This window comes from Lacerta agilis, chromosome 6 (assembly GCF_009819535.1).
Source record: "Lacerta agilis isolate rLacAgi1 chromosome 6, rLacAgi1.pri, whole genome shotgun sequence".
In the NCBI taxonomy this organism is placed as follows: domain Eukaryota; kingdom Metazoa; phylum Chordata; class Lepidosauria; order Squamata; family Lacertidae; genus Lacerta; species Lacerta agilis.
In genome coordinates this window covers 17,136,699-17,162,864 of record NC_046317.1, presented here as the reverse complement: position 1 = coordinate 17,162,864, position 26,166 = coordinate 17,136,699, and the positions used below count along the sequence as shown (strand labels likewise).

The following is a 26,166-nucleotide window of genomic DNA, read 5'->3' as shown; positions in this document are numbered from 1 at the left end:
AAAATCCATTGCAACAGATGTTCATGTATCATCCATAAGACTACGATGATCAAAAGCATGCCCAAGGAAGAATAAAATATGTATATATTGGTACGTAACATATACGTATAATTCTGTATTCACTTTGATCTCAAAGGATCTTGTATTAAAGCAGCACATCATTAATGTTTAAGTGAAATGCAAAGAGTGGTTGTTAAGTAAACACATCCTTTCTGATCATCTACACAAAAAATTAAACCAGAGCTTTCCCCATTAAGGTCATTTGTACCTGCTGTTGTCTGTCAATTGAATAAGAGGTTCTTTGATCATTTCCAGCACATTTGATTCCAATGCTGATCTTTTCAGCACTGGCTTGGGGGCGGGGGGGGGGGGGATAGCTGATAGTGAGATGGTTAGCAATTAATGAGTCCCAAAACCAATTTCAGAATACTGTAAAGCTTTTATGATCAGTTATGCCTACAGAGCACCTTACTTTGACCATCGTTAAATAATCATGGTATAGACAAACCTGTCAAAAAGTACTTTTGAGACTGAACACTGAAGATTAAAGTCCATTCCTTCATGCCTTCCCTTTTATACATTTTCTGCACTCAACCACCAATTTAGGGGTGTTCTATACATTATATAGATGAGGTTAAAACTGCACTGCGTCACTTCAGGCAGTAGCCGTATTTTTCACATGTCCCATGTAACTACACCGGAGCATGTCAAAAACTAGGACATCAGAGAAAGAACTGTGCTGAAACTGTTCTTCCGATGCACTAGTTTACTACATACAGTGAGTGTATTTCATGTAAAAGTTTTTTTTTTAAGTGACACTCCTATTTAACAAGTGAAGTACCACAGTCCATAATTATCTCTCAATCATATACCGCCCTATTAGCTTATTCTCTGTAAAGTGTAGATTGGGCTGTACACCACCACTTATGAACCCTTCTCTCTTACAAAATGTGACAAAGTGAAACCCACCACCGCACCTTGCTGTGTGCAAGCTGCCTGTTTGGCCAGGATTTTTCTCTGGTTCCCTGCCTTCCATCTCAATGTTGTCACTGCCTGTCACATCTATGTGGCCACACTCGTTGTGGTAGAGAAAAGCCATCACCCTGAACCACCCTCCTCCTGGAATTTCAAAGCCCTGTTTGTTAGCAAACAACTGCATCTAATCTGTATTCCGCAGTACACCATGACACTAATTATGCTAAGTAGTTTGTTAGAAAGTGCACAATTACGCAGAAAATAGGATTGACATGATGCACAGATAGTTTTGTGGGGGTGATTACCACCTCTGGAGCTATCGCTGACAGAGAAGTCAGAGTTTAGAAACAAACAATGTACTGAAGTACCAAATGCAATCAAACTCAGCAGACATTAAATCTGATGTTTGCAGTCATGTCATTTTCCCTCCAATTACCTCTTTCAGAAACACAGTAGGGCCCTCTCCTGTGGAGCAAACTGCAGACCACCAAGAATAATGTTCCACACTTCCCCAGACAATAGGGCATTCCAATGCATGTTTTTTATGACCAGTTTCGTTGTGACCACAGGATATTGGAAATTGTAGATACTCGCAGTAGTGTGTTTAAATACATATATATTGTTACACGCCACCCTAATCTCCAAGCCGTGTGAGATTCCAGAGGTTAATGTGCTTACTCAGGGTCAGTGTTTCCTCTTGGAAATTAGGAAACTGTGGTGTCTTTAGGCTTATTTATACATATATACAACCCGAGCCTACGAAGGAGGGGTTCACAGCATTCACACTTCCAAGAGGTTCTGACTTCTCCCATAGCCACAGCAGCCTTGGTTTTAAGGACGCCTCGACCATTGTTCTCAAATGTTGCTCTCTGGCTCTCTCTGTCCAGCGCGCTACTTACAATATCTGTTGCATAACTTCTAACTCCAATCCTAAACTGACTGGAGAACTGGGCCAAAACTAACAAAATGAATTTCAGTAGGGACAAATGTGAGGTTCTACAGTTAGGCAGGGAGAACCAGCTGTGCAAATATAAGGCGGGGGTGAGGCATCTGGCTTGCCCGTAGTACATGTGAAAGGGATCTAGGAGGTCTTAGTAAACCACAAGCTTCACATGAGTCAGCAATGTGATGCAGCAGCAAAAAACAAAGCTAATGCTATTCTAGGCTGCATCAATAGAAGTGTAGTGTCCCGATCAAGGGAAGTAATATTCTATTCTGTGTCCAGTTCTGGGTGCCACAATTTGAGAAGAATGTTGACAAGCTGGAATGTGTGCAGAGGAAGACAACCAAGATGATCAAGGGTCTGGAAACCAAGCCTTATGAGGAACAGTTGAGGGAGTTCCGGTATGTTGGTCTTGGAAAAGAGGAGAATGAAAGGAGATACGATAGCCATCTTCAAATATCTAATATCTTTCCATATGGAAGATGGAAAAACCTTGATTTCTCCTGCTGTGGAGGATAGAACTCAATCCAATGGATTCAAGTTTTAAGAAATAAGATTCTGACTAAACATCAGGAAGAACTTTCTGACAGTGCTATGTATTCTAGTGTCAAAAACTCATTAAGCCAGGACTAGGTTCCTCTGTGAAGTGAAAGCTTGGGGGGTAATGAGTGATTAGGATGACAAAGGATCAAGGGCAAATCTCATTTGCAAATGAGTAGGCACAAGCTCTTTTTCAACTGAGAATTTCAGAATTGTGGCGTTCGAAGGGGCCCCAAAGGCCATCTAGTCCAACCCCCTGTAATGCAGGAATCTTAATTTGATCATACATGGCAGATGGTAATCCAACTTCTGCTTTAAAACCTCCAAGAAAGGAGGGCCCACCACCTCTCATGGGAGTCTGTTCCACTGTCAGCCAACTCTTATTCTAGTACATAGCTCAAATACACACATGGGTCTAGCCACCAGTTTTAACACCAAATCTTAATTATATTCTAACACCGATTAGGCCCAGGAATTTAGGGTGTCCAGCACACACAAACCCATAACAATATACAGATTGAATAGCAAGAATGCAGGCAGCACTGCTAACCACAATGCAGGAACAATAGAGCAACCCAAAAGCTGTAGGACGCCACTACAATTTTTCTAACCGAGCTTGAAAAGCAAATGTATATGAAAGAAAGAGAAAGAAAAATCTACTTCCTTCTGGGCCTCCCCTTCCCCTCTATTCACATCTACACAAACCATCTGAAGCTGCAAAATGGAACTGGAGATGAGACAGAGGAATCACCTCCCCAAATGCTCACGGAAGGAGTAGAAGACATGGACACGACACACACATCTTAGAATGGTGCAGACTGAGGATAAAATTTTAAACACAGTTGAAGGTCCAAATAAGATCTATGAACAGGATCTCCCTCTTAAAGTAACAGCAATAACAGTCAATGTAGTAACAGCAGTAGCTATAGGCAGGTAAGTCACTTCATGGCTGCTGGCCTCAGGAAGGGAGGATTCAGTAATTTATGCCACACTATTTTCCTTGATTAAATTTTCCCTACACTACATAGGAGAAGGGGAGAAATTTGGTTCACATTTTAATGTGAGCAACCTAGTTTACACTTTCCCAAGTATTAAGGGACTCTTTCTTCAAATGGCATGCTGTTCTCCATCCAAAAAGTGTGATACAAAAATACATTTATTAGGCAAAATAACATACATATCTATATTATATCAGGAGGAAACTGCTTGCCAAAATGTATAAATTAGGCAAAATTGTGTTAAAATATGTTTAGTAGGAGAAGGGATGCAAAAATGCAGATAAATTCCCGTGCAGACTTTCCCCCCTCTTATTTTGCAAACAAGAAAAGGGGATGAACCAAATTTAAGGTTGGGAAAGTGAGAAAGTGAAATTGATGTGTTAATTGACATATCTACTCTGGTCATAATATATAGTATTTGTACAAGAAATATGATGATGCTGTTGTTTTGGAAAAAACTAACTCCGATGATTGTCCTTTTCAGAAAATATTGCTTATGGCATTAGTTTAAGTAAGACTTAAGAGTAGACAATTGCACCAAAATGTGTCCTTGCTTAGACTTGCTCCTAAAAACGGATAGACGCTTATGACCATGCAAAGTGAAGCTAGGAAGTATATCAGAGTCAATTCTCAAAACCAGCTTACTACTACTTATGTTTTCCACTTGAAAAAGAACAACTGCCCCTTTACTGCATGAGTGGCTGTGGATCAGCAATCACTAAGTGTTGTTTTGTACAGTGAAAGGCAGTTATCTTTAGAAAGCTGGCAATGTGGTAAACCAATCAATAGCAAAGGGAATTATGGGGCTGTGTGTGTCTGGGGGTATCGTGGTAACAGAAGGTGCAGTGTTTGGCCAGGGTGCTATAAAGGACTCATCCCAACACATACACCACACACAACAACAGCACCACACACAAACACACACACACACACAAGGGTGGGGGGACACAACTATTTTCCAATTAGTCCTCATTGAGATATCAAACCTAATATACTTTGCAGGCCATGTTGACATTTGCCATTGTACTACTATATTAATGGATTCTGCATTGGGGTGAAGGATAGGATCTAAATACTTTTCATAAACCATGAAATAGATAGATAAATGAATGCGGTATGTAAGGCTGACACCAATTCCGAAGAGACCCTGCCGCCCACCCAGCAAAGTGCTCTCTAAGAACCACCTCCAACACTAGAGGCTGAAGGATTTATAAACAAACAAACAGTCCAGTCTTATGCATATTTATTTAGAAGTAATTATCACTAAGTTGAGTGGGACATAGGCCCATTTATGGAGTCTGATTCAATATGTGCAATAGGAGTTAGACCTACCCTTAGCAATGTGGTTGCTGCCGCTGCCGCTGCCACCACCACTGCAGTTTATCCCGCACCACTAGAGGTTCATGTAAAGTTTCCCTCAATTAAAGCTGCATACATGACATACATTTAAAGCACCTCCCCCCAAGAGAATCCTGGGAACTGTAGTTTATCCTTCATAGAGTTACAACTGCTAGCACCTTTCACAGACTACAGTTCCTGGGATTCTTGGGGGGATGGTTACCACCCTACAAAGTGATCCATTGTGGCCAAGAGTCATTGTGTGGCATGGATGTTACTGAAGCCATTGGTTAAGGGCTCAATCCTATGTGCTCTTACCTAGGAGTAAGTCCAATTGAATTCATGTAGAGTTACATCTAAGTAAATGTACACAGAATTACACTGAAGGGCATCTAACTTCTAAGTAAGCATAAATGTCTTAGGCCAGGATTCAACTAAGTTGTTGCATAAGTGAAATGAAGTACGTTCATACAAAGGGACTTTCTCTGTTCTCCTCCCTCTGTACCTCCTAAATCTTCCCTAGAAGTTTGGGGAACTCACAGAAGAGGTTTAGGTGGGTTTGAGGGAGATAAGGAAAGCCCTGTTGCATGAGCAGGACCAACTTCTGTTCATATGTACCCTACTTACAACTATGTCAAATTCCACCCTTTCGGGTGCAACATAGGGTGAAGGGCGTTGTTTACAGGCAACCCCCATTTTAGGTGCGCACACACACCACTAAAATTGAAAGTGATCCAGAAATATTATAAAATACATCACTAGAAGGGTGGAATGGGGTGGGGCAGAACAAAGCAAGGGCAGAATGAGGTGTTCAAATGTTGCACATGATTTCACGCAAGGACACAGTGACTTGGAACTTAACCCCCCACGCAAATCGGGAGGTGCCTGTATTTGTTAAAACTGTGTGTTTCATTTTCTGCAAATGTGATCATATGGGAGCTGTTACATAGCCAATATAATTTTATTTTATTTGACACCATCTTCAATTGCAGATAAATGTTGAAACTAGAGATGATTTCTGTTTGCATTAGAAGATTTTCAATTATCCTAACCATTGCAGTTGCTCAGTAATAAATAATACGGCCTATGACGTCAACAACTGGCTAAAACAAGCCTAGACAGGCCGCCTCTTCTGGTTTTAGTCGTTGCTTGGTGTGCAAAAAAATAATAATCTGCAGGTGGCACTTTTCACAGCATGGAGAAAAATATAATCACTTGCGAATGTCTGAATGACAAGCTGCTGTTAAAGTCACAGCTACGGTAATCGATTACAATATTGGCAAGCCTAGTTGTCTTCGGCATCATAATTCACACTAATGAGATGTACAAATTGACTGTATACTGCACACATACATTAATTAACCAGATACGGAAAAGATTTGTAGAGGATGAAGTTAAAAGGAGGGGGCAGCAACAGAAAAAGGCTTTCCAGCACCTCCGTCCCAAGTAAAAAAGCTATATTCAGAGAAAAATGCTACTGATATCACATGCTTAAGTGCTGGGTTGCTACACTCTAAATTACATTCACCCTCATTGTTTTAAATACAGCATACCCATAAGAAACAGATCTGTTGGCTGCAGTCCTAACCCCACTTACCTGGGAGTAAGGTCTGCTGAATTTACTTCAGAGTAGACATGGTTAGAATTGTATTATCAGCTCCTAGTTACATAAAGCATGCTTGTGTCATGTTAGCATTATTTCCAAACCAGACAGTTTCAAATGAAACTTTCTTTTTTAAAAAAAGGGGGGGGGGCTTTTTAATTTATTTTTTTAAAACTGTGTTTTTTTAAACTGCTCTGACCCTGCTACTAGAATTATGAGATACTGGGAAGGGAAACAAGCATTACTTAGGTCACAACCATTCTGCGAGGTGGTCTGTTTCGTCAATCTGGCAGCAAGTCCACCACATAACTTGAGGCCAACATGGTTTTAAAAATACGCTACAGTGGGACCTCAAGTTTGAGTACCTTTGTGAAAAAAATGAAATCTTTTGCTCTTTGGGAAGGAGGATTCAAAAGTTGCCAAAGACCTAATATTCAGAGACATTGAAAGATTTCCCTCCTGCCCACTCTTTCAAGAGTGTTAGGGAAACCATTCTGGCCATAAACTATGCTGAGATTTGCTACCATAGTGTTTATTTTATCAGCCTTGCATAACCATTCACAGAGCGTTTCATTTTTGTAGAACAGTGCCTACACCTGAGGTCTCCTGCCATGAATAGAAAGTGGTACAGCCCAGGTAAAAAAAAAGTTGTACCAAGTGATTCTGTTGCTGCCTGTGTAGGTTGACTCTTACTCCCTATCACAAAACATTATGACACAGCCACTAACTTAAGGGAGTTGTAAAAAGTGATTAAATAAATGCATAGAGGAAAAGCCTTCACTAGCTAATAGTTACAATGTCTGTATGATTGCTAGTCTCATATCCTGCTTTTTGGATATCTCAAAGGCATCTGGCTGGCTACAAAGAGAAAGCTTGGACTACATAGACCTTTGGTCTGATTGAGCAGGTTTAGTCTTATGTTCCTGTACTTTAAGATGTATGAGATTATCTCTGAAGCATTGCAGGGGTTCTTATTGAAAGAAGAAAGTGGGAAGAAAACATCATTTCATTTCTGTGTTATCATACCGTACAGCATTTCATGGATGAAAATAGGGACACCCTTGATTCTTGTAACACTCCTCAATTTCACCTCCCCTTTCTCACACACAAAAGTTGTCACACGTTGCTGAGGACTCTTCCCTACCTCCTGTGCATTGTATTATAATTTCTCCTGACTCTAGCTTTTGCAGCAGTAAGCTGATCTTAACAGCTTCCTTTTTTAAAAAAGAAAAGAACAGAGAGAAAAGCAAGGCTTTTAAATACAATATTTACTCTCACACTGGATCTGGTTGTAGTCATTATAGAAGAACTACAATTCAAAACATATTCAGCAGCAAATGGTTGGCCAGAGTGGGAAATGGAATGAAACTCTTAAAGTGAAGAATTTTGTCTTCACTTTAAGACAACTAAGAACCCAATCCTAGGCATGTTTTCCTAGCAAGTGCCTCTGAGTTATTTGGAGCACACCTAGAATTGGGCAGTAAACTTGAATCTGACTATGTGATATAGCTAGATGGTGTTATATTAGGAAAACCATACCCTATAATATATAATATAATATGTCTAAGGGGGTGTTCTGCTATTATGCTGTGTATTTTATATCTTAATGTTGTAAACCAACCAGTAATCGATGAGGAAGAAGGGTGGTATGTACATTTAAATAAATAATAATACAGCATTTCCAAAATGTTTTCAACACAGGCCACTTTTTGAATTTCTGAACCCCATCCCTTCACAGCCATCTTTTTGGCAGGTGAGCTCAAAATATCCTTGCAGAGCTCTGCTGCTGCTGCGTGCATAACTTAATCTGATGATTGGGGCACTAGAAGAGAATTCGAATAGCACAATGCAGTGGAACCACTGGTGGCGTGGGTGAGCAGGGCAGTTAATGAGAGGCCAGGCCAGAGACATCACTTGAAGCAGATTCAACATATTCTGGTTTGCTTCCCACCCTCCTCCCTTGCAAATGTACAGCAGACACTTAAGCAATTCTCAGACCCTGGGGTACTGTGGGAAATTAAATGTGGCTAGACACAGCCACTGTGCTGCTTGGAACATTGCCCTAAGAATCAGGCAAGCCTTTCTGATGAAAAACAGCCCAACCAAAGGACAGTTTCAGGTTCTTTCACAAGTGTGAAGAGTAACCCAGTCCCTTGCTCCAAGCAAACAAAACAGAATGAGACAGAAAATGCACGTGCTGCTTAACTGTAAATAAAATCTCCCAAGAGGTTTGTAGAGAATATAAAGTATACATTAAGATTGTCATAAAAAATCAGAATTAACAGTAAGTTTAAAAATTAAAAAAAAAAGTTGAAAATGAAGAGTGGACTTCAGCATTGCACTGTTCTGAATGTTCAGACTGCATGAGCATTTCAGCTTGCTAAACGGAATGGTCCCCACTCTCTTATTTGCTCAAGTGGTAGAGCATCTCCCGACCCCCCACCACAGAGGGAGGATGGGATGAAGCCCCATTGTCCAATAAGAAGTCCTTGCACAGGGCTTCTGCTTATAGATCTCCTTGGTTGAATTTTGCCCATACATTATCGGCTAAAATACATGTCAACTTTAGGTCCTGGTGTACCTTTACATTTTTTGGGGGGGGGGGGGGAATCTCTAAGCAGCTTACAAGTATCATAAGTATTGCAACCAACATTCAGAAAAGACTCAATATATTATTAAAATGTCCGCAGTTGGGCCTAAGGCAGGGATGGAAGAGACACAGGGAGCTGCAGGTGTTGCTGGGTTACAGCTCCCATCTGCCCCAACTATATGCCAAGCTGGCTGAAGCTGATGGGATTTGGGCTTCAACCTCCAGAGGACCACGGGGTTTCCCACCCCAGCCTAAGGCACACTTATATGCAATTACAGGTTTTACACAGTCCTCTGTCATGAAGGAGGTAGGCAGGCAGTTGGAATAGTTTAACAAATTTCCTGCTTCTCTCTTCTCCCGTAAGCAGACCAGGAGCGGTTGCCTAGCAACCCCAGTGCTCACTTTCTTTCCCCGGAAGAGGCCTAAGGGCAGCAGCAATTAGTGTGACCAGATGAAGAGAAAGACGGGACTCCTGTGCTTTTAATAGGTGTGGAGAAGAGGGAATTTTAGCAGATGCAGCCTGTCAGATAGGGGTGAGGGAAAGTTACACCTGCTGGAAATCCCTCTACTCTACCACCGCTAAAGGTACACAGGCCCTTTCCTCCTTTGCATCTGATCACTCTAGCAACAATCTGGTTCCTGAGGTTTGAGAGCCCACAGATTTCACATAGCTATCTCTGGAAAAAAGAAAGAAAGGGGTCACTCATTTCTCTGTACATGTGCCTTAGGGAAACCCATCTGCCAGTAGTTTTCAGAGTTACCCACCTTCATACTGGAGGAAGCAAACACGTATCAGATTAAAAAGATAGGTCACAGCTGGCGTTGCCAACTTGTAGCTGTCTCTTTAGCAGGTATTAGTGAGAATGTTTATCTCCATGCTATGAGAAGCATAGCTGTTGATTCCTCTTTAGGCAAACTCCCCCCCTCCCATTCTGCCAGTGTAGGTTCTAGGGTCCAACTTAACTGGACAGGCCTGGGAACATATAACCATGGCTTTTTTGTGACCCATTCAAAGGTTATGTAAGGTTTTCCATATTTTCAGGGTCTGGGGACTGAATTTAAATGGTGGGAGAAGTTAAACTCATGGCTTCTAAGGCAGGCAGCCCCCATTTTTTAAGCTTTGCTAGCGATGCGGGTGGCGCTATGGGTTAAACTACAGAGCCTAGGGCTCGCAGATCAGAAGGTTGGTGGTTTCAATCCCCGCAACGTGGTGAGCTCCCATTGCTCGGTCCCTGCTCCTGCCTACCTAGCAGTTCAAAAGCATGAAGTGCAAGTAAATAAATAGGTACCGCTCCGGCAGGAAGGTAAACAGCATTTCCGTGCGCTGCTCTGGTTTGCCAGAAGTCGCTTAGTCATGCTGGCCACGTGACCCAGAAGCTGTACACTGGCTCCCTCAGCCAATAAAATGAGATAGAGCGCCGCAACCCCAGAGTCGTCCACGACTGGACCTAATGGTCAGGGGTCCCTTTACCTTAACCTTTAGGAGCTACAGTTGGGGGGGGGCACCAATTTCTTCCCAGAATGCTGCTGAGGATGACACTATGTTGTAATGAAACATTTTTCTGAGGCAATATTGTAAAATATAAATGGTGGAGGCCAGCCAACAAAACACAGCAAGAATCCTTGTAACTGCTGTCCCCACACTACTAAACTTCTCCCTGATCTCCTGAAAGGCAAGAAGCCCCCGCCTTTCTTCATCAACACCCCCCACCCCCCTCAAAAATGGTTGAAAGTTCTCAAAGGTGAAAAAATCAGGAGAGCCAATCACAGATATCATGTGCTATGTATGTTTTGGCCATATAACGTATTTAGTTGTCTAAAGATTCATATTGTGCAGCACCACATGTCACTCACTACCAGTCATATCCCTCACTTTTATTATAGAAAAACATTTTGGTGCCAATTTACTCTCACCTAGGCAAGGATCCAGCATGTGCTGCCCACCACCCTCAAACAAACACCAATTCATAAGTTATGTTTGTGTCTCTGGCCATTTTTCAGCCAAGTGACTATGTGAACAACCCTTAAAAGTCTACATCTGTTCTTGGCTAAGGTAAGAACCAAGAATAATTGATTAATTCCATTAATTAGTGTAATGCCTATTTGTGGAGAAAAAGGAGTGAATGGTGATTGGTTGGTTGATATGTGTTTCATTATAAACACCTGTCTAGCAGACCATGTTGTTGTTGTTCAGTCGTTCAGTCGTGTCCGACTCTTCGTGACCCCATGGACCAGAGTACGCCAGGCACGCCTATCCTTCACTGTCTCTCGCAGTTTGGCCAAACTCATGTTAGTAGCTTCAAGAACACTGTCCAACCATCTCATCCTCTGTCGTCCCCTTCTCCTTGTGCCCTCCATCTTTCCCAACATCAGGGTCTTTTCTAGGGATTCTTCTCTTCTCATGAGGTGGCCAAAGTACTGGAGCCTCAACTTCAGGATCTGTCCTTCTAGTGAGTACTCAGGGCTGATTTCTTTGAGAATGGATATGTTTGATCTTCTTGCAGTCCATGGGACTCTCAAGAGTCTCCTCCAGCACCATAATTCAAAAGCATCAATTCTACGGCGATCAGCCTTCTTTATGGTCCAGCTCTCACTTCCGTACATTACTACTGGGAAAACCATAGCTTTAACTATACGGACTTTTGTCGGCAAGGTGATGTCTTTGCTTTTTAAGATGCTGTCTAGGTTTGTCATTGCTTTTCTCCCAAGAAGCAGGCGTCTTCTGATTTCGTGACTGCTGTCACCATCTGCAGTGATCATGGAACCCAAGAAAGTGAAATCTCTCACTGCCTCCATTTCTTCCCCTTCTATTTGCCAGGAGGTGATGGGACCAGTGGCCATGATCTTAGTTTTTTTGATGTTGAGCTTCAGACCATATTTTGCGCTCTCTTCTTTCACCCTCATTAAAAGGTTCTTCAATTCTTCCTCACTTTCTGCCATCAAGGTAGTATCATCAGCATATCTGAGGTTGTTGATATTTTTTCCGGCAATCTTAATTCCAGTTGGGGATTCATCCAGTCCAGCCTTTCGCATGATGTATTCTGCATATAAGTTAAATAAGCAGGGAGACAATATACAGCCTTGTCGTACTCCTTTCCCAATTTTGAACCAATCAGTTGTTCCATATCCAGTTCTAACTGTAGCTTCTTGTCCCACATAGAGATTTCTCAGGAGGCAAATGAGGTGATCCGGCACTCCCATTTCTTTAAGAACTTGCCATAGTTTGCTGTGGTCGACACAGTCAAATGCTTTTGCATAATCAATGAAGCAGAAGTAGATGTTTTTCTGGAACTCTCTGGCTTTCTCCATAATCCAGCGCATGTTTGCAATTTGGTCTCTGGTTCCTCTGCCCCTTCGAAATCCAGCTTGCACTTCTGGGAGTTCTCGGTCCACATACTGCTTAAGCCTGCCTTGTAGAATTTTAAGCATAACCTTGCTAGCGTGTGAAATGAGTGCAATTGTGCGGTAGTTGGAGCATTCTTTGGCACTGCCCTTCTTTGGGATTGGGATGTAGACTGATCTTCTCCAATCCTCTGGCCACTGCTGAGTTTTCCAAACTTGCTGGCATATTGAGTGCAGCACCTTAACAGCATCCTCTTTTAAAGTTTTAAATAGTTCAGCTGGAATATCATCACTTCCACTGGCCTTGTTGTTAGCAAGGCTTTCTAAGGCCCATTTGACTTCACTCTCCAGGATGTCTGGCTCAAGGTCAGCAACCACATTTCCTGGGGTGTATGAGACCTCCATATCTTTCTGGTATAATTCCTCTGTGTATTCTTGCCACCTCTTCTTGATGTCTTCTGCTTCTGTTAGGTCCTTTCCACTTTTGTCCTTAATTGTGGTAATCTTTGTACGAAATGTTCCTTTCATATCTCCAATTTCTAGCAGACCATACCCATGACCAAAACGTGCCATTAGCCCTGTTAAACATTCAGACCTTTCATCACATGCCAAATATAGTCTTGTTCATTCCTTTCTTCCATATATACAGAACAGATAGAAGAGGGAGTGGTATCGCATCCATATCAGACCATCCAAGTTTCCCTATTTTCCAGGGACAGTCCCGGATTTACAGAAGCCATCCCGGTTTCTGATTTGATCCTGGAATGTCCTGCTTTTCCTTAGGACGCTTCCTTAGGAAGTTTTTTAATGTTTAATGTTTTATAATGTTTTTATATATGTTAGAAGCCACCCAGAGTGGCTGCGGCAACCCAGTTAGATGGGAGGGGAATTATTATTATTATTATTATTATTATTATACCTTCCTATTTTCATCAGAGAAATGTTGGAGGGTATGTCGTATTTCAGGCTTCCTCAATCTCGGCCCTCCAGATGTTTTTGGCCTACAGCTCCCATGATCCCTAGCTAGCAGCACCAGTGGTCAGGGATGATGGGATTTGTAGTCTCAAAACATCTGGAGGGCCAAGGTTGAGGAAGCCTGTCGTATTTTCAGTAGACTTTCTCAGTTTTGACCCAGCAAACCTAACACAGGTCGCCAGCCATGTGCGATCATCCACTAGTGGCTCAGTAAATTCCCTGGTTTTGCTTCCAGCAAGGGAAAAAAATCACCATATATCATAGATGCATTTTGTTTAGCAAGTTGTGTAGGTCTGACCCATACTACTGATATCAAAATAACCATAAGAAATTCCCCAGAGGAGTGGGGCTGATACCGGTAAGCACAGTGAGCTAAGCATTTTATAAGAATATGCTTCCCCCACACTTTACATAATTTGGAATAACTGATATCTAGTAATTCATTATAGCTTGCATTTTGTTGTTGTTGTTGTTGTTGTTATTATTATTATTATTATTATTATTATTATTACTATCATTATATTTTGCATATGTTGTATATCCTGTACACATGTCATAATCAAAATAATTAAAAATTAATATTTACTAGCAACTATCACAGCACACTGTTCAGCATAAAGCCCAGAACATCATAATTAAGCATGAATATGTTTTATATGGCATTGGATGATTTTTTTAAAAAATCATCAGAATCTGAACATCTCTTTTAAAAAATGCAGCTGCTGAAGACAATTTTACAAAAGCAAAGCAAATCTTTGTCAGTACCTGAATGGTTAACTATGTGGGTACTTTTTGATTTATACACCACAACATTATTATTATTATTATTATTATTATTATTATTATTATTATTATTATTTAAAAAATGTCTAAGCAGTTCATAAAAAGATAAAATTAAGACAGACGTATGGCTATACTTTAAAACATACAAATGTTTAAATGCTAAATCATTAAAAGTATCTCAACTTCATCTCCGGAGGAGATATAGAAGGTAAAGGGAGCCCTGACCATTAGGTCCAGTCATGTCCGACTCTGGGGTTGCGGCGCTCATCTCGCTCTATAGGCCGAGGGAGCCGGCGTTTGTCCGCAGACAGCTTCTGGGTCATGTGGCCAGCATGACAAAGCTGCTTTGTGGCGAAGCAGAGCAGCGCACGGAAACGCCGTTTACCTTCCCGCCAGAGCAGTCCCTATTTATCTACTTGCACTTTGACGTGCTTTCGCACTGCTAGGTGGGCAGGAGCTGGGACCGAGCAACGGGAGCTCACCCCGTGGCAGGGATTCAAACTGCCGACCTTCTGATCAGCAAGCCCTAGACTCTGTGGTTTAACCCACAGCGCCACCTGGGTCCCTTGGAGGAGATGTAATAGCATATAAATTTAATAAATAAAAAGCTCTGTCTTTGTACATATCCACAACCCCTGCACTTTTTAATGATAAAAAACAGCCCTTTGAGATCACCGGCTGCATTTTACAATTCAGTATCTTTCTCCTCAGACTTACCTATACCCCTGCAGAGATCTCAGAACTATTATGTTATTTTCCTGCTGCTCACGAAAAGAGAGTTCTTAACAAATTGTGGTAAATGAATGAGTGGCTATTATATGGCCTGGCTATTAAAGGATTCTGATTGAAGCCTGTTGAGAATGAGTCATCTTTTCCAGTTACCTAAAGACTTCACAGGCAGCCTCCAGAAGAATCTCTGAGTGACTCAGAAGTTTTCATCCCACTATTCAAGAATTTTTTTAAAAGCCAAATGTGCAGAGATTGGGTAGTGTTCATGCTGTATCCAGCCACAAATTGGGGGGGGGGGGGGGGAATGAAAAGCTCAATGCCTAGAATGAGGGCCATATTTGTCACAGGGGAAAAAAATGTAATAATTGATATACTGGCGGTGGAACAAGGCTTAAAAATAATTCAAGGTTCAGCCCAGTGGAAGCAGCTTCAATCTAAAGCTGAACAGGCTCTGTACCATTATTATTTTTAAAGGAAGATGCTTGAAGGATCCAGTAGTTGAAGTAGGAGATGGGAGGAGCAGAACAAAATAGGCTGAGAATGTAACAAGATGTGATTAATAAAGATATCTTTAAGAACCACTGAAATCTTATTTCTCAAGGATAAAGGAGTAGATACCAAAATCCTATTCAGTGAGATGTGGCATCACAAGGTTGGAGGAGGAGATATTAGACTTTTCAAAGGTCAAATGTGACCAAGGCTGCAACTCTAAATAAACTTACAAGGAATAGGACCCACTGAACCCAGTAGCACTTATTTCTGGACAGCCATGCATAGGATTGCATTGCACGACTGAAGATTAACAGCCAAAGCAATCCAAACCCAGGGCCAGAAGCAAGAAAGGTTTTAATGAGAGGTCATTATAATGTTGTATTGATTGCCATTTAATGTGTTTTATTGATTGCACACTACTTTGTGAGGCAATTGGCCTATAAAGTAGTATAGAATTTACTTTTTTACATAAATGGCCAGAGCAAAACAGGGAGTGGGGGAAGCTTTTTTTCTCATTATATATATATATATATATATATATATATATATATATATATATTCTTTATATATATTTGCTGTGCCAGCTCCAGACTGGTGAAGATGTGGAACTCAAGAATCAAGCCCGTTAGGTGAACCACAGGCTATGGATACATGGATTACTGGTATTCCACTCCAAAAGCCACCAGCACCTCATATACCAGGCTGCAGCAGAGTCTCATCAGCACCAGTGGCACTCTTCACTGGTGGAGAAAAACTTGAGCTCCATCCCCATTCAACCACCAACAGAGAGGCTTAGAATTGGGTAAAAAATTGCTGCTACCCAATTAATCCACTAGATCGGGGTAGGCAACCTGATGTTCTGAACTTCAACTGATAAATGTGTATAATGAACAAATTATTGCTGGGAGTTGTTGTTTTTTAAAGAAAAGACCGGGGCAGAGCTCTGCCATGTTGCACAAGACATTAAACTATTGAGTCTATTAAATAGAATAGCAGGGGGTGCACAAAATAGCTTGATTTCTTCATTAAAATTGGTGAACCGGTTGCTTTGCACAAGGAACAAACATAGCAGTAGCCTGCCATGTTGTTCAGTAGTCCAAAATAATATCTGAACATTCCGCCCTGCAACTTGCCCCCTTCCAAGGCAGAAACAATGCACAATTATTCAAGGTGTCAAGTCTTACAACTGAGAACTATGCACACATAAGCCAGATCTCTTGCCTTTAAACAGGAAACTGATTACTGTGTGAGGATCAGGGGTGCCGGGGAGGAAGCATATGAAATATGGTTACAGAAAATCCTACCCTCACATAAATGCCGTAACTTCTGTAAGTTGATAAATGTCCCAAACATGTTGAAATGCAATAAAACATTAGATATTATTATTATTATTATTATTTCACATTAAGCAAAGTTTTATTTCATTGGTGCCTCTTTCCTGTGATTTTTGTTGTCGTTAGCATGAGTGAAATAAGACACATAATGGGAATGTTTTAATGAAGAAAGAGAGACACACTACTGCAACTAAAGGACAGCTGTGGAGGACATATTTTCTAATTCTGCCATGGCAATGCGAAAAAAGAGTTTGTGTGTGTGCCTGTGCTTGTAATGCACACACTCACATACATAGGTGATTCCAATGGGTCTACTCTGAGTATGACCAGCATTAGATATCACAAATATGTGTGTGTAGATACTAACCAAGTAAGGCAGATGACCAGTGAGCAATCCTTTTTAACATGTAGCAGTTCTGATTACACTGAAATAAATCAGAATTACCAGGCTAAGGACATTAAGGACATCAAATTAATGCTAAGGGCATAAAAAAACCTTTGAAAATTCTCATCAGAAAGCAAAACAGTGATCAACAAGTGCATAGATACTTAGTGATTATTTCTGCTATCACATAAGTATTTTTCCCCCTTTAGTTGCTTTCTGCATATACAGTTCGCTGGATATAAGAAATCAAGTGAATTCATTCTCTCTAGAAACCCCCGTCTATTTATTTTTAAATCTTTTGCTACAATTTTTGAAAAACACGCCTGGCTTTGTCTAGCTTCCAAGAGCACGGAGGAGCAAAAATTATGTACAATGCCTTTTCTATCCTAGGCTCACACTCTAATTTTATATTTAGAGTATGGCTTTAAATAGGAAGTGTATATAATTTGGTATTTGCTTCACTACTAGGTGTGGTTGCAGGCAAAATGGAAGTGTATGTTTGTAAGACTGGTCCACATGTGTTCATTCATCACTTGGATGACTAGAGCATGAATGGGCCATCATTACAGATGTGTTGTTTATATGCCAAATAATAAGTAGCAGTGTTATCAACGTTAGTCAAAGTCATCTTTCTTTGGATTGGCGTCTTTGGCATGTATGCCTAGTATGTTCACCCATGTAATTGTTTATAACAATATCATTTGATGTGTGCAACTAGCATGTTAGCCAGAGATATAAGTGCTCCCGAGGCATCATCAAATATGGCATGAAACAAAGAGCAGAGCCTATCCTCCTTCCCACTGCCCCATCTACCATCCCTAAACATCATCCTTGACAGATGAGTGTCTAGTTTACCCCATAGAACCTAGGAATTAGAGAGGTCCTGTTATCCAGTGCCCCTTCCTGTAATACATATTTTAACATCAAAATTGGTAATGTTAGATTATAAAAGCTGAAATGTCACACACACACGCATGCACACAAAAGATGTAAATGTCCATTCAGTGTTTTGGGAATCATCAATTGCTTGTTCTTGTTCAATGTGGCCTTGATGTATTGTCCAAGTGTGTCATTGACAAAGTCCAGTAATGGATGTTTGTGCTTTATGTTTTTCTCCATACACGTCTGTTTAGAAATAAAACAAATAAAAAATATCTATCAGCAGATGTAAATAACAAATCCTGATTTTTCCTGATATATGCAGCTCCTCCAAAGTTTGATAGGATATGGCCGAATATATCTTCCCTTGGGGTTTCTAACCCAAATCAAGGTAGGATTCTGTAAAATTCCTACTGGTCTATACTTTTAACTGCTTTCATAGAACCTGAGATGATGGCAAAAAGGACAAAACACATTTTTTTTTCCTCTCTTGGGACTAATAAAAAAGTATACTGTCCATAAACAACTACTGGGAATTATTATCATAAAAATGAATCTTACACGAAAAGGCTTTATATAACATGTACAGATCTTCTTCACCAAAGTTATAAGCGCTTTTATAGCTTAAATTGAATATGAGTCCCTGGAGAAGACTGGAATTGTATAGGCATCAAGGTTTGCATGATAAATAAGTTTTGAGAATTTTCGAGTGCCAGAGATTTCTTTTGTCTCCATCAAATCATTTCTTAATGTCTCTCTCTTCTGCTTTGTTTTCTTAATTGAAATGAATGTTATTTCGGTTGGTATTCAGAGCTGAGGCTGCATTGAGACAGACTTATGGTGTGGTAGCAACAGTATTCTCGGGGAATTTCTTTGAACAATGCAGCATCTTCAAAAAGCTGGGGTTTTCTCTTCTCCTTCCCCCCCCCCCCCCGCCCCGCAGAGGTCAAGTCACACTGTAGGTTGCTTCCCATATCCTTTTTTGTGCTTAAAGTATTACATTTCCACTAGCACTGACAGCAATATTTCTTTCTGAAATCCCTCGTGCACTAGTTTCACATCTGAATTCCAGTGACATTCACACACACACATGCACACACACAATTACTGTCAGATTGTGGCGTGATGATTATTCTGGGGGGGGGGGATGGAGTGTGGTTTTTAATAATATTTTTAAAAAAGACAATGAAGAACATATATAGTTAAAATGCTATCATTTTAAACGTTTGTTCTCCTATGGAGCTTTTATGCAGCAAATTCATTCAGTCAGGTGTAAACGTGTTCATTATATCACATGGAATTATCTTGTTTTCCCTCTTTAAAAGCAAATAATATTGGTCTACAGCTTGCCATCGTTATACACAGGATGTTCCTTTTAAACTCTAATGAATACAGATGGAGGAGGAAATGAGCAAAAGAGGATCCAGGAAATAGCTTCTAAGCTAAAACAAAATGTATTAGCAATTTGTTGGAGAGCTAGATTGGAATGAATGCAGTCCTAGCCCTTGATCATAGTGATGAAATTGAGCCTGCCCTAGATACATACATTACTAACAGCTGGAATTGCCTTAATCATGGAATCCCTATTATATTTTACAAGTTTCTTCAAATGTCCCTTGAAGAGGTTACAGTAACCGATCTTTCCTCTACAGCTCTCCATCAAGATTGACACTGAATTTGAGAGCACATTATTTATTTTGTATTTCAAAAGCAATTGACTATTGATGGCATTGAGTGAATTAAGTTTCACTTAGCATTTCTAATGGATTTTGTTATTTAACAAATTAATTGCAAAAGGTCTTAGGTTTCAACGTAACTTCCCACTGAATCTTGAGCAATGCAGCATCAAGCACTGAGAGGTCAAGCATTAGCTTTGATGCTCAGGTAATGGTGTAAAATGGGAACAGAACTATCCTTCTCATATAGGGAACAGTCTGCAAATGGTTGTGTGGCTGACTAAGCCCATTAGCAGTTTGTCAGAAAGCAGCAGTTACAATTACAATTGCTTATGATAAAGTAGGATGGTCCAAGCATCAAACAACTAAAAAAGCATGTAATAAGCTTTCTCTCTCTCTCTCTCACGCACACACGCACACACACACGATGGCCAATACCATTGAAGCTGACAGCCCTGATCATTTGTTTACCACAGGGTTCCGCAAGCTGTTTTGGGCTATGACTCCCATCATCCCTAGCTGGCAGGACCAGTGGTAGGGGATGATAGGAATTTTAGTCCGAAAACAGCTGGAGACCGAAATTTCATAAACCCGGGTTTAGCAGGAGGAAGGAGGCATCTGACTGAATTAGCCCCATAACCCCTCCATTACCAACAGATCTGTTGCCATCAGAATATGTAGCACTGATTACATTTTACACCACTTATATTTGATGTGCAAGCATCTCACATACACATTTATAACACTACAATTAGGGGTCTTAGATCCCCCTCCCCCCCCCCAGCCTGTTGTCTTGCAGGTTGTCAATCCATGTGCAGATTCCTGTTATTGAATATCTAACTGCAAGGGTGGCTGAGTTTTTATCAATAGTATTTCTCAGAGTGGTGAATGGCACTAATAGCGGGAAGAAACTCCAATGAAAATCTACGTTATTACATATTTTTACATGGCTGTTTATTTGTATATATATTTTAAAAATTATATATGGAAGTTTTATGATGGGCTACATTTGTAATGCCTAATAAAGGTTTGGCAAAGTAAGTTATTGAATATCTCTTGATCAGGGCATGGAAGTACAGCAGAAGTTATGTTATGAAAAAGGAACTGAGAAATACCAACAACATTGTGTGTGTGTGTGTGTGTGTGTGTGTGTGTGTGTATTCAGGGTTTTAATTAACTTATATTTAGTAGTGAGGGTTCTCTGAGGTCACCTGTTTAAGCTTCATAGCCAGAATACCTAACTCCTTAGATAAACCGGTTTTATTTTACAAATATATCATACATAAATATCCACATCCAGTATTACCGATAGTGCAATCCTGTACATGTCTATGCAAAAGAAACTCCCATTTAGTTCAATATATTTACTCCCATGTGAGTTTATATAGGCCTGCAACGAATTCATCTTAGGTTCTGTTTGGTTTTTTAATATTGTGCCTATATGACAATTTCCTAATCTACTCTTCATTTTTAAACCTATCCAGTTGCTCCAAAATTAGCTTTGTCTACTGTTTCTTCTGTTCAAGTTGCAAACCACAAAAGAGGTAGGAATTCTTGCATTCATACAGTGGTTTCCTAGCATTTGTCCTGTGTTGTGTAACAGATTGCACTGTATGAATCTGGAATAACTGTGATGTGGTGTCTAGTATCATCCCATTAGTGAGCACAAATGAAAGAATTAAGCATTGCTAAGGACATGAACCACAAAAGGAGCACATAAAAATGATTTCTAGGCTGTGTCGTGTTTGTAAGCCACCAGGGAATATATTACTGATGAGCAGCCACAAAACATTATATATCAATAAATAAAATCACAGCAGCCATATTTTTGACAAAATTTAATATGAATTATATTGTAGCTGGGGGGGGGGGAATATCCTCTAGATTGTGTTACTAATTTGATGCAGTAAATGAGAAACTATAATCCAGTAAAGTACAGGCAAGTGAATCATGCAGAATTGCTTCCATTACTGTATATGCCTTTGACAAACAAAACAATAATTGGGCAGTAGCCAGCTAAGCAGTTCCACTACTACAAGGACTTTCAACTGCACAGTGGAACTTTCCCCACCTTCCCATCTCTCCACACAACCCCTAAATCTGCTCTGGAGAGTTGGCGGAGCCCCTGAACAGATTGAAGGGTTTGAGAGAGAAGAGAGTGCAGTTAAAAGTCCTTGTGGAATTGTTTAGTTGCACTTGAATGTTATAGCCAATATATAACATCCATTCCCCACCCCACCCCACCCCACAGTGAAACTTTCTCACACCTTTTATAGAAACATGGGGAACAGTCCACCCAAAATTATTCTCACACAAAGTACATTGAAATGAATATTGCAGCATTTTTTTTCAGTAGCTACATTTCTTTTCAGTGGGGTTTAACTGATGTGAGCAGTATTGCACCACACACACAATAAACTACACTCATCTTTTTGGGAAGTTGCTTGAGCATCCTCAGTTGTTTTGCTTAAGCAGAATCATGCGTTTTTTCCTTGAATTTTGCTTTAAGCAAAATTTGGTGGCAATTCTAGCCTTGAATTTCCTGGTGAACTGGCTGCATCCATTGGATTCCATATGCCCTGATATGGTTTCAATATTTTATCAAAATAATGGAATTATATTGACATTTTAAAAGCATAGCACAATTGCCTTGACAGCTACCAGATAGTCTGTCCCAGCTGAGCATCTGTCATTTATAGACCAGAACTATTTTTGCTGTTTTTCACTTCTCAATTTTATTTGTTTAAGCACGTGAACAACACATTGCAATATTTTTGTAAGCCAAGCTATTGTTCTCCATATGTTTAGTCATGGGATGAGAGTTGCCAAGGCATATGGGCTGATTAAAACAACAACAAACAACAACAACCCTTGACCTTTGTTTTGCCCTGAGGGATGGATAAATGCCCCACACTATGAACCTGGAGTTGATTATTTCTAATGTAGAAATTTTAAGTTGATAATGAAAAATATATTTGTTTCCATATTTATATCGTACAAGAGAAGAATAAGAAAGTTTGATATAGCGTGGGGACAGTGGTTTTAAAATGTTTTTTTATATCATCATAGGATAATGTTACTACAATGGTAGTAAGAAATGGAAATGTTCATTTTTGGGATTTCCTTCCATTGAGGATTTTCAAGCCCTCCATTGCTGCTTTAGCTGCTAAGTGCAACCGAAAACAGAAGAGATGTTTCTTCTATAGGAATAACAAAGTATTAAAAGAGGGGAAAGGAAGAACAATATTGCAAGGGATTTATTGCACCTGTAACTTAGTAAAGTGTAACCCTTTGGGAAGCCTGGACCATAGTCTGTTTTGTCCCTGAGCAGCTGCTGCAGTGGACTGAAGGTTATATCTCTGATATAGCTGTCGCAAAGTGGGGCAAGTGGACCAGAGGCACTGCACAACATTTTGGAGCTCTCGCATCCCTCTCTCTTCTCCCGTCTGCTGTTTTGAAATTGAAAACCCCAAATTCCACTCCCCCACAATGGGTTGCTGGAAGGAAAAGTGGAGTTAACACACCATTTTTTGTCTGTAATAGTACAACAAACTAAATCGAAAAGCTGAGCAGAAATCTCAGAGACAAATATGGAGGATGGGGTTAAAATGCTGCACATCTCAAGTGGGGGGGGGGCATCTATTTTCCTTTGAATTCTTCTGTGGTTGTTCACACCCCTAGTTATCACCACCAGGTTGCTGAAAGAGGCAGCACCAAATTGGTGGTGGTGGTGGGGAGTGTCTTTTGTGTCTTCTGGCACTGTGCTGTGTATCAGAGTGCTGGGAGATATAAATGGTGGCCTCTTCCAAGTGTCAACAAATTGAGGAGCGGGATTGTAACTTTACAGATAAAGTTGTGAAATAATAAGTTGGATCAGACATACCAACAAGCCATATAATTATAGGTACTGTATATAAAGGTTCTCAGAAGGTTCTGTATTCTAAGAAATTAAAATTATATCAAGATTTGCCTACAGAATAATGACATTTGCTTTTATATACCGGTAGACAAGTCCACAAAATTTCCTTGGTTGCATGAATGGCCAATTCATTTGTTTCATTTCTAGCTCAGTGCTACAGAAACTGCGCAGATAAAAGAAGTTTATGCCTTTCAACTTTTTGTTTTTATCTATTTTGTATCGGGAGTAGGGTGACAGAGTTCCACCATTACCTGTAGGCATGCTATTCCAGCAACATCAGAAATTCCCAGTCACGTGGGGAAAACCAACAACTTGGTTCTCTTCCACAAAGAGCATCACCTCTTTTGATAACTGGGGGAACAGTTGTTCCCATTCCCCTAAAGCCATTTCAGAAACAGCTGTAGATGGTATTTCAAGTGGTTGACGGCAGCCTCCCTCTTCACTGTTTCTTCCACGCACCCAAAGCCCCTTCCATGGCACATCTCTGTTGTTCCGGAGCTTCTCTTGAACAACAGTAAAATGAGGTCCTTACCTGCTACTGACCTAGCAAGGACGCAGGTGGGGCTGTGGTCTAAACCACTGAGCCTCTTAGGCTTGCTGATCGGAAGGTCAGCAGTTTGAATCTGCGAAACGGGGTGAGCTCCTGTTGCTGTGTCCCAGCTCCTGCCTGCCTAGCAGTTTGAAAGCACACCAGTGCAAGTAGATAAATGGGTACCGCTGCGGCGGGAAGGTAAACGGTGTTTCCATGCAGTCTGGCTTCTGTGATGGTGTTCTGTTGCACCAGAAGCGGTTTAGTCATGCTGGCCACCTGACCCAGAAAGCTGTCTGTGGACAAACACCGGCTCCCTTGGCATGAAGCGAGATGAGCACCACACCCCATAGTTGCCTTTGGCAACCATCCGAGGGTCATTTACCCTTCTTTTTACTTTACTGCCCTAGCACAGCAGGTTTTGTAAGGTGTCATCTGCTAAGAACCATAGAGGTGGTTCTTCCAGTTACAAAGGAAGTTTAATTGTTTTTCCCTCAGCCTACATCCAAACACAGCTTGATTATTTCAAGACATGTTATTTGAGTCCAAAGGACACAATCCAGCCATAAAGTACTTTTAGGTCCCAATCATTTCAGTGGGAGACTTGCCTGGAATATAAGCAAGGAACACAGTGGGAATTAATTCTGAATAAACATGCATAGGATTTCTCTGTAAATCTAACCAGCTGAAATCAATAGAACTTGTTTCATGCTTTGCATTGGCTAGATTGTGCCCAAACTGTTTATTTTGGTGGTGTGGTTACAATGGTAGCATCACTTCCATTTTCTTTTAAAAATTCACATTGTTTATGCCTTATAGTAACAGAGGTTGTTTAGTGGTGGTTGTCACTTGTAATGACTGCTACACTATTTTAGATATTCCAAGCACTGTGGAAATTTTCAGTACCTACTCTTTGAAAACAGCAACTTTTAACTACCTCTCAGTTTAAAATTATGCAACAGATTGTTGTTGGTTTGCAGAGTGGTGGAAATTATTTGCAATATGGCCAATGGGTTTGGCCAGTGTGGGTGTAGTGTGAATCATGCCAGAATGACAGGAAATAGCTCTATTGTAACAAAAGCAAGATCGTATGGATATTGGAGAAACGAGCATGAAAGTATATTGTGCATTTAATTTGAGGTTAAAATAGGGCAGGTTTATTCTTTTGTGGACAATGTATCTCTTTAAGAGCTTGGACTATAACCCAAGTTCCACGGGTATGCTTAACGTTACAGTGAGGAAAGAAACAACACCTGTTCACTTACATTTTGCTTTGGGACTCTAAAAGGGACAAATTACCTGCTTTAGCTAGAAACCTCAGGGCTAAGATACCTGTGCTGTCAATTCACAGTATTCCTTTATTTCTCCATCATATGTTACCTGAATGTCAAAAGAGCCCTTTTCCTTTGGCTTTGCTAAGTCCTACCCATACTGCTCTGGTTTGGTAGTTAAAGGAACATGTCCGGAGTCTGGGTTCTAAAGTGCCTGTCCTTGTAGGACTGCATTGTCATTTTTGCTTAAGAGAAGGCTGGCTTTGATAGGTAAAAGATGTGCAGACAAACTCTACTTTATGTTGGTGAGGCTCCCCATGAAAGATCCTCTTGTGGTGAGAGAAACCAACACTGCCAACCTGAAGTGGAAGCGGATGTGCGTCAGAAGGGCTTTATTCTTGTTCAGTGTGTCCAAAATACTCTTAGTCATGTGCTTGAAAAGTCAGAGTCACTAATAAAGAGGCAGAGTAGGCGACATGAGGCAGCATTGTAATTTGCTGAGCAGCTTTGCCATTTCAAAGATCACGGCCATTAATTAGCAATTGGCTTCGTACTTGACAATCCAGTGTTTTCCTCCTAAATGACTCTCTTAAATTCACAAAGGGAAAGAGGTCTGTCATGGAAAACTCCTCCGCATTTATTACATGCATCAATTCCGTGTCCAGGAGAGGATAGTCATCAGACAGGACTCAATAGCTAACAGGGGCTCACTGTATTAAAAAAATAAAATAATCCAATACAACAGCTGCTCAAAGCATAGCTGGAAGGACAGCTCTTCTTTATAAAGCTTCAATTAAGAAATTGAATAATTGATGAAAAAACTTTTTTTTTCCTTCCAGGAAGTTCCAGGCTAATATGGTTGGGG

The 26,166-nt window shown here is 40.6% G+C and overlaps 1 protein-coding gene across 11 annotated transcripts in view; it reads left to right on the top strand.

The window, feature by feature from the left end:
* NTNG1 (netrin G1) overlaps window positions 1–26,166 on the top strand; it is a 212,552-nt gene that overhangs the window by 148,317 nt on the left and 38,069 nt on the right. For 5 of the 11 annotated variants that reach the window (XM_033151482.1, XM_033151480.1, XM_033151484.1 and 2 more), the window contains exons 6-7: window positions 18,232–18,297; window positions 21,067–21,126. The exons of 4 other annotated variants lie outside the window; for them this stretch is intronic. In XM_033151482.1, the coding sequence (XP_033007373.1) occupies window positions 18,232–18,297; window positions 21,067–21,126 (126 nt within the window). The remainder of the gene's footprint in view (window positions 1–18,231; window positions 18,298–21,066; window positions 21,127–26,166) is intronic. 2 more of the 11 variants (XM_033151485.1, XM_033151490.1) reach the window with 1 other exon arrangement.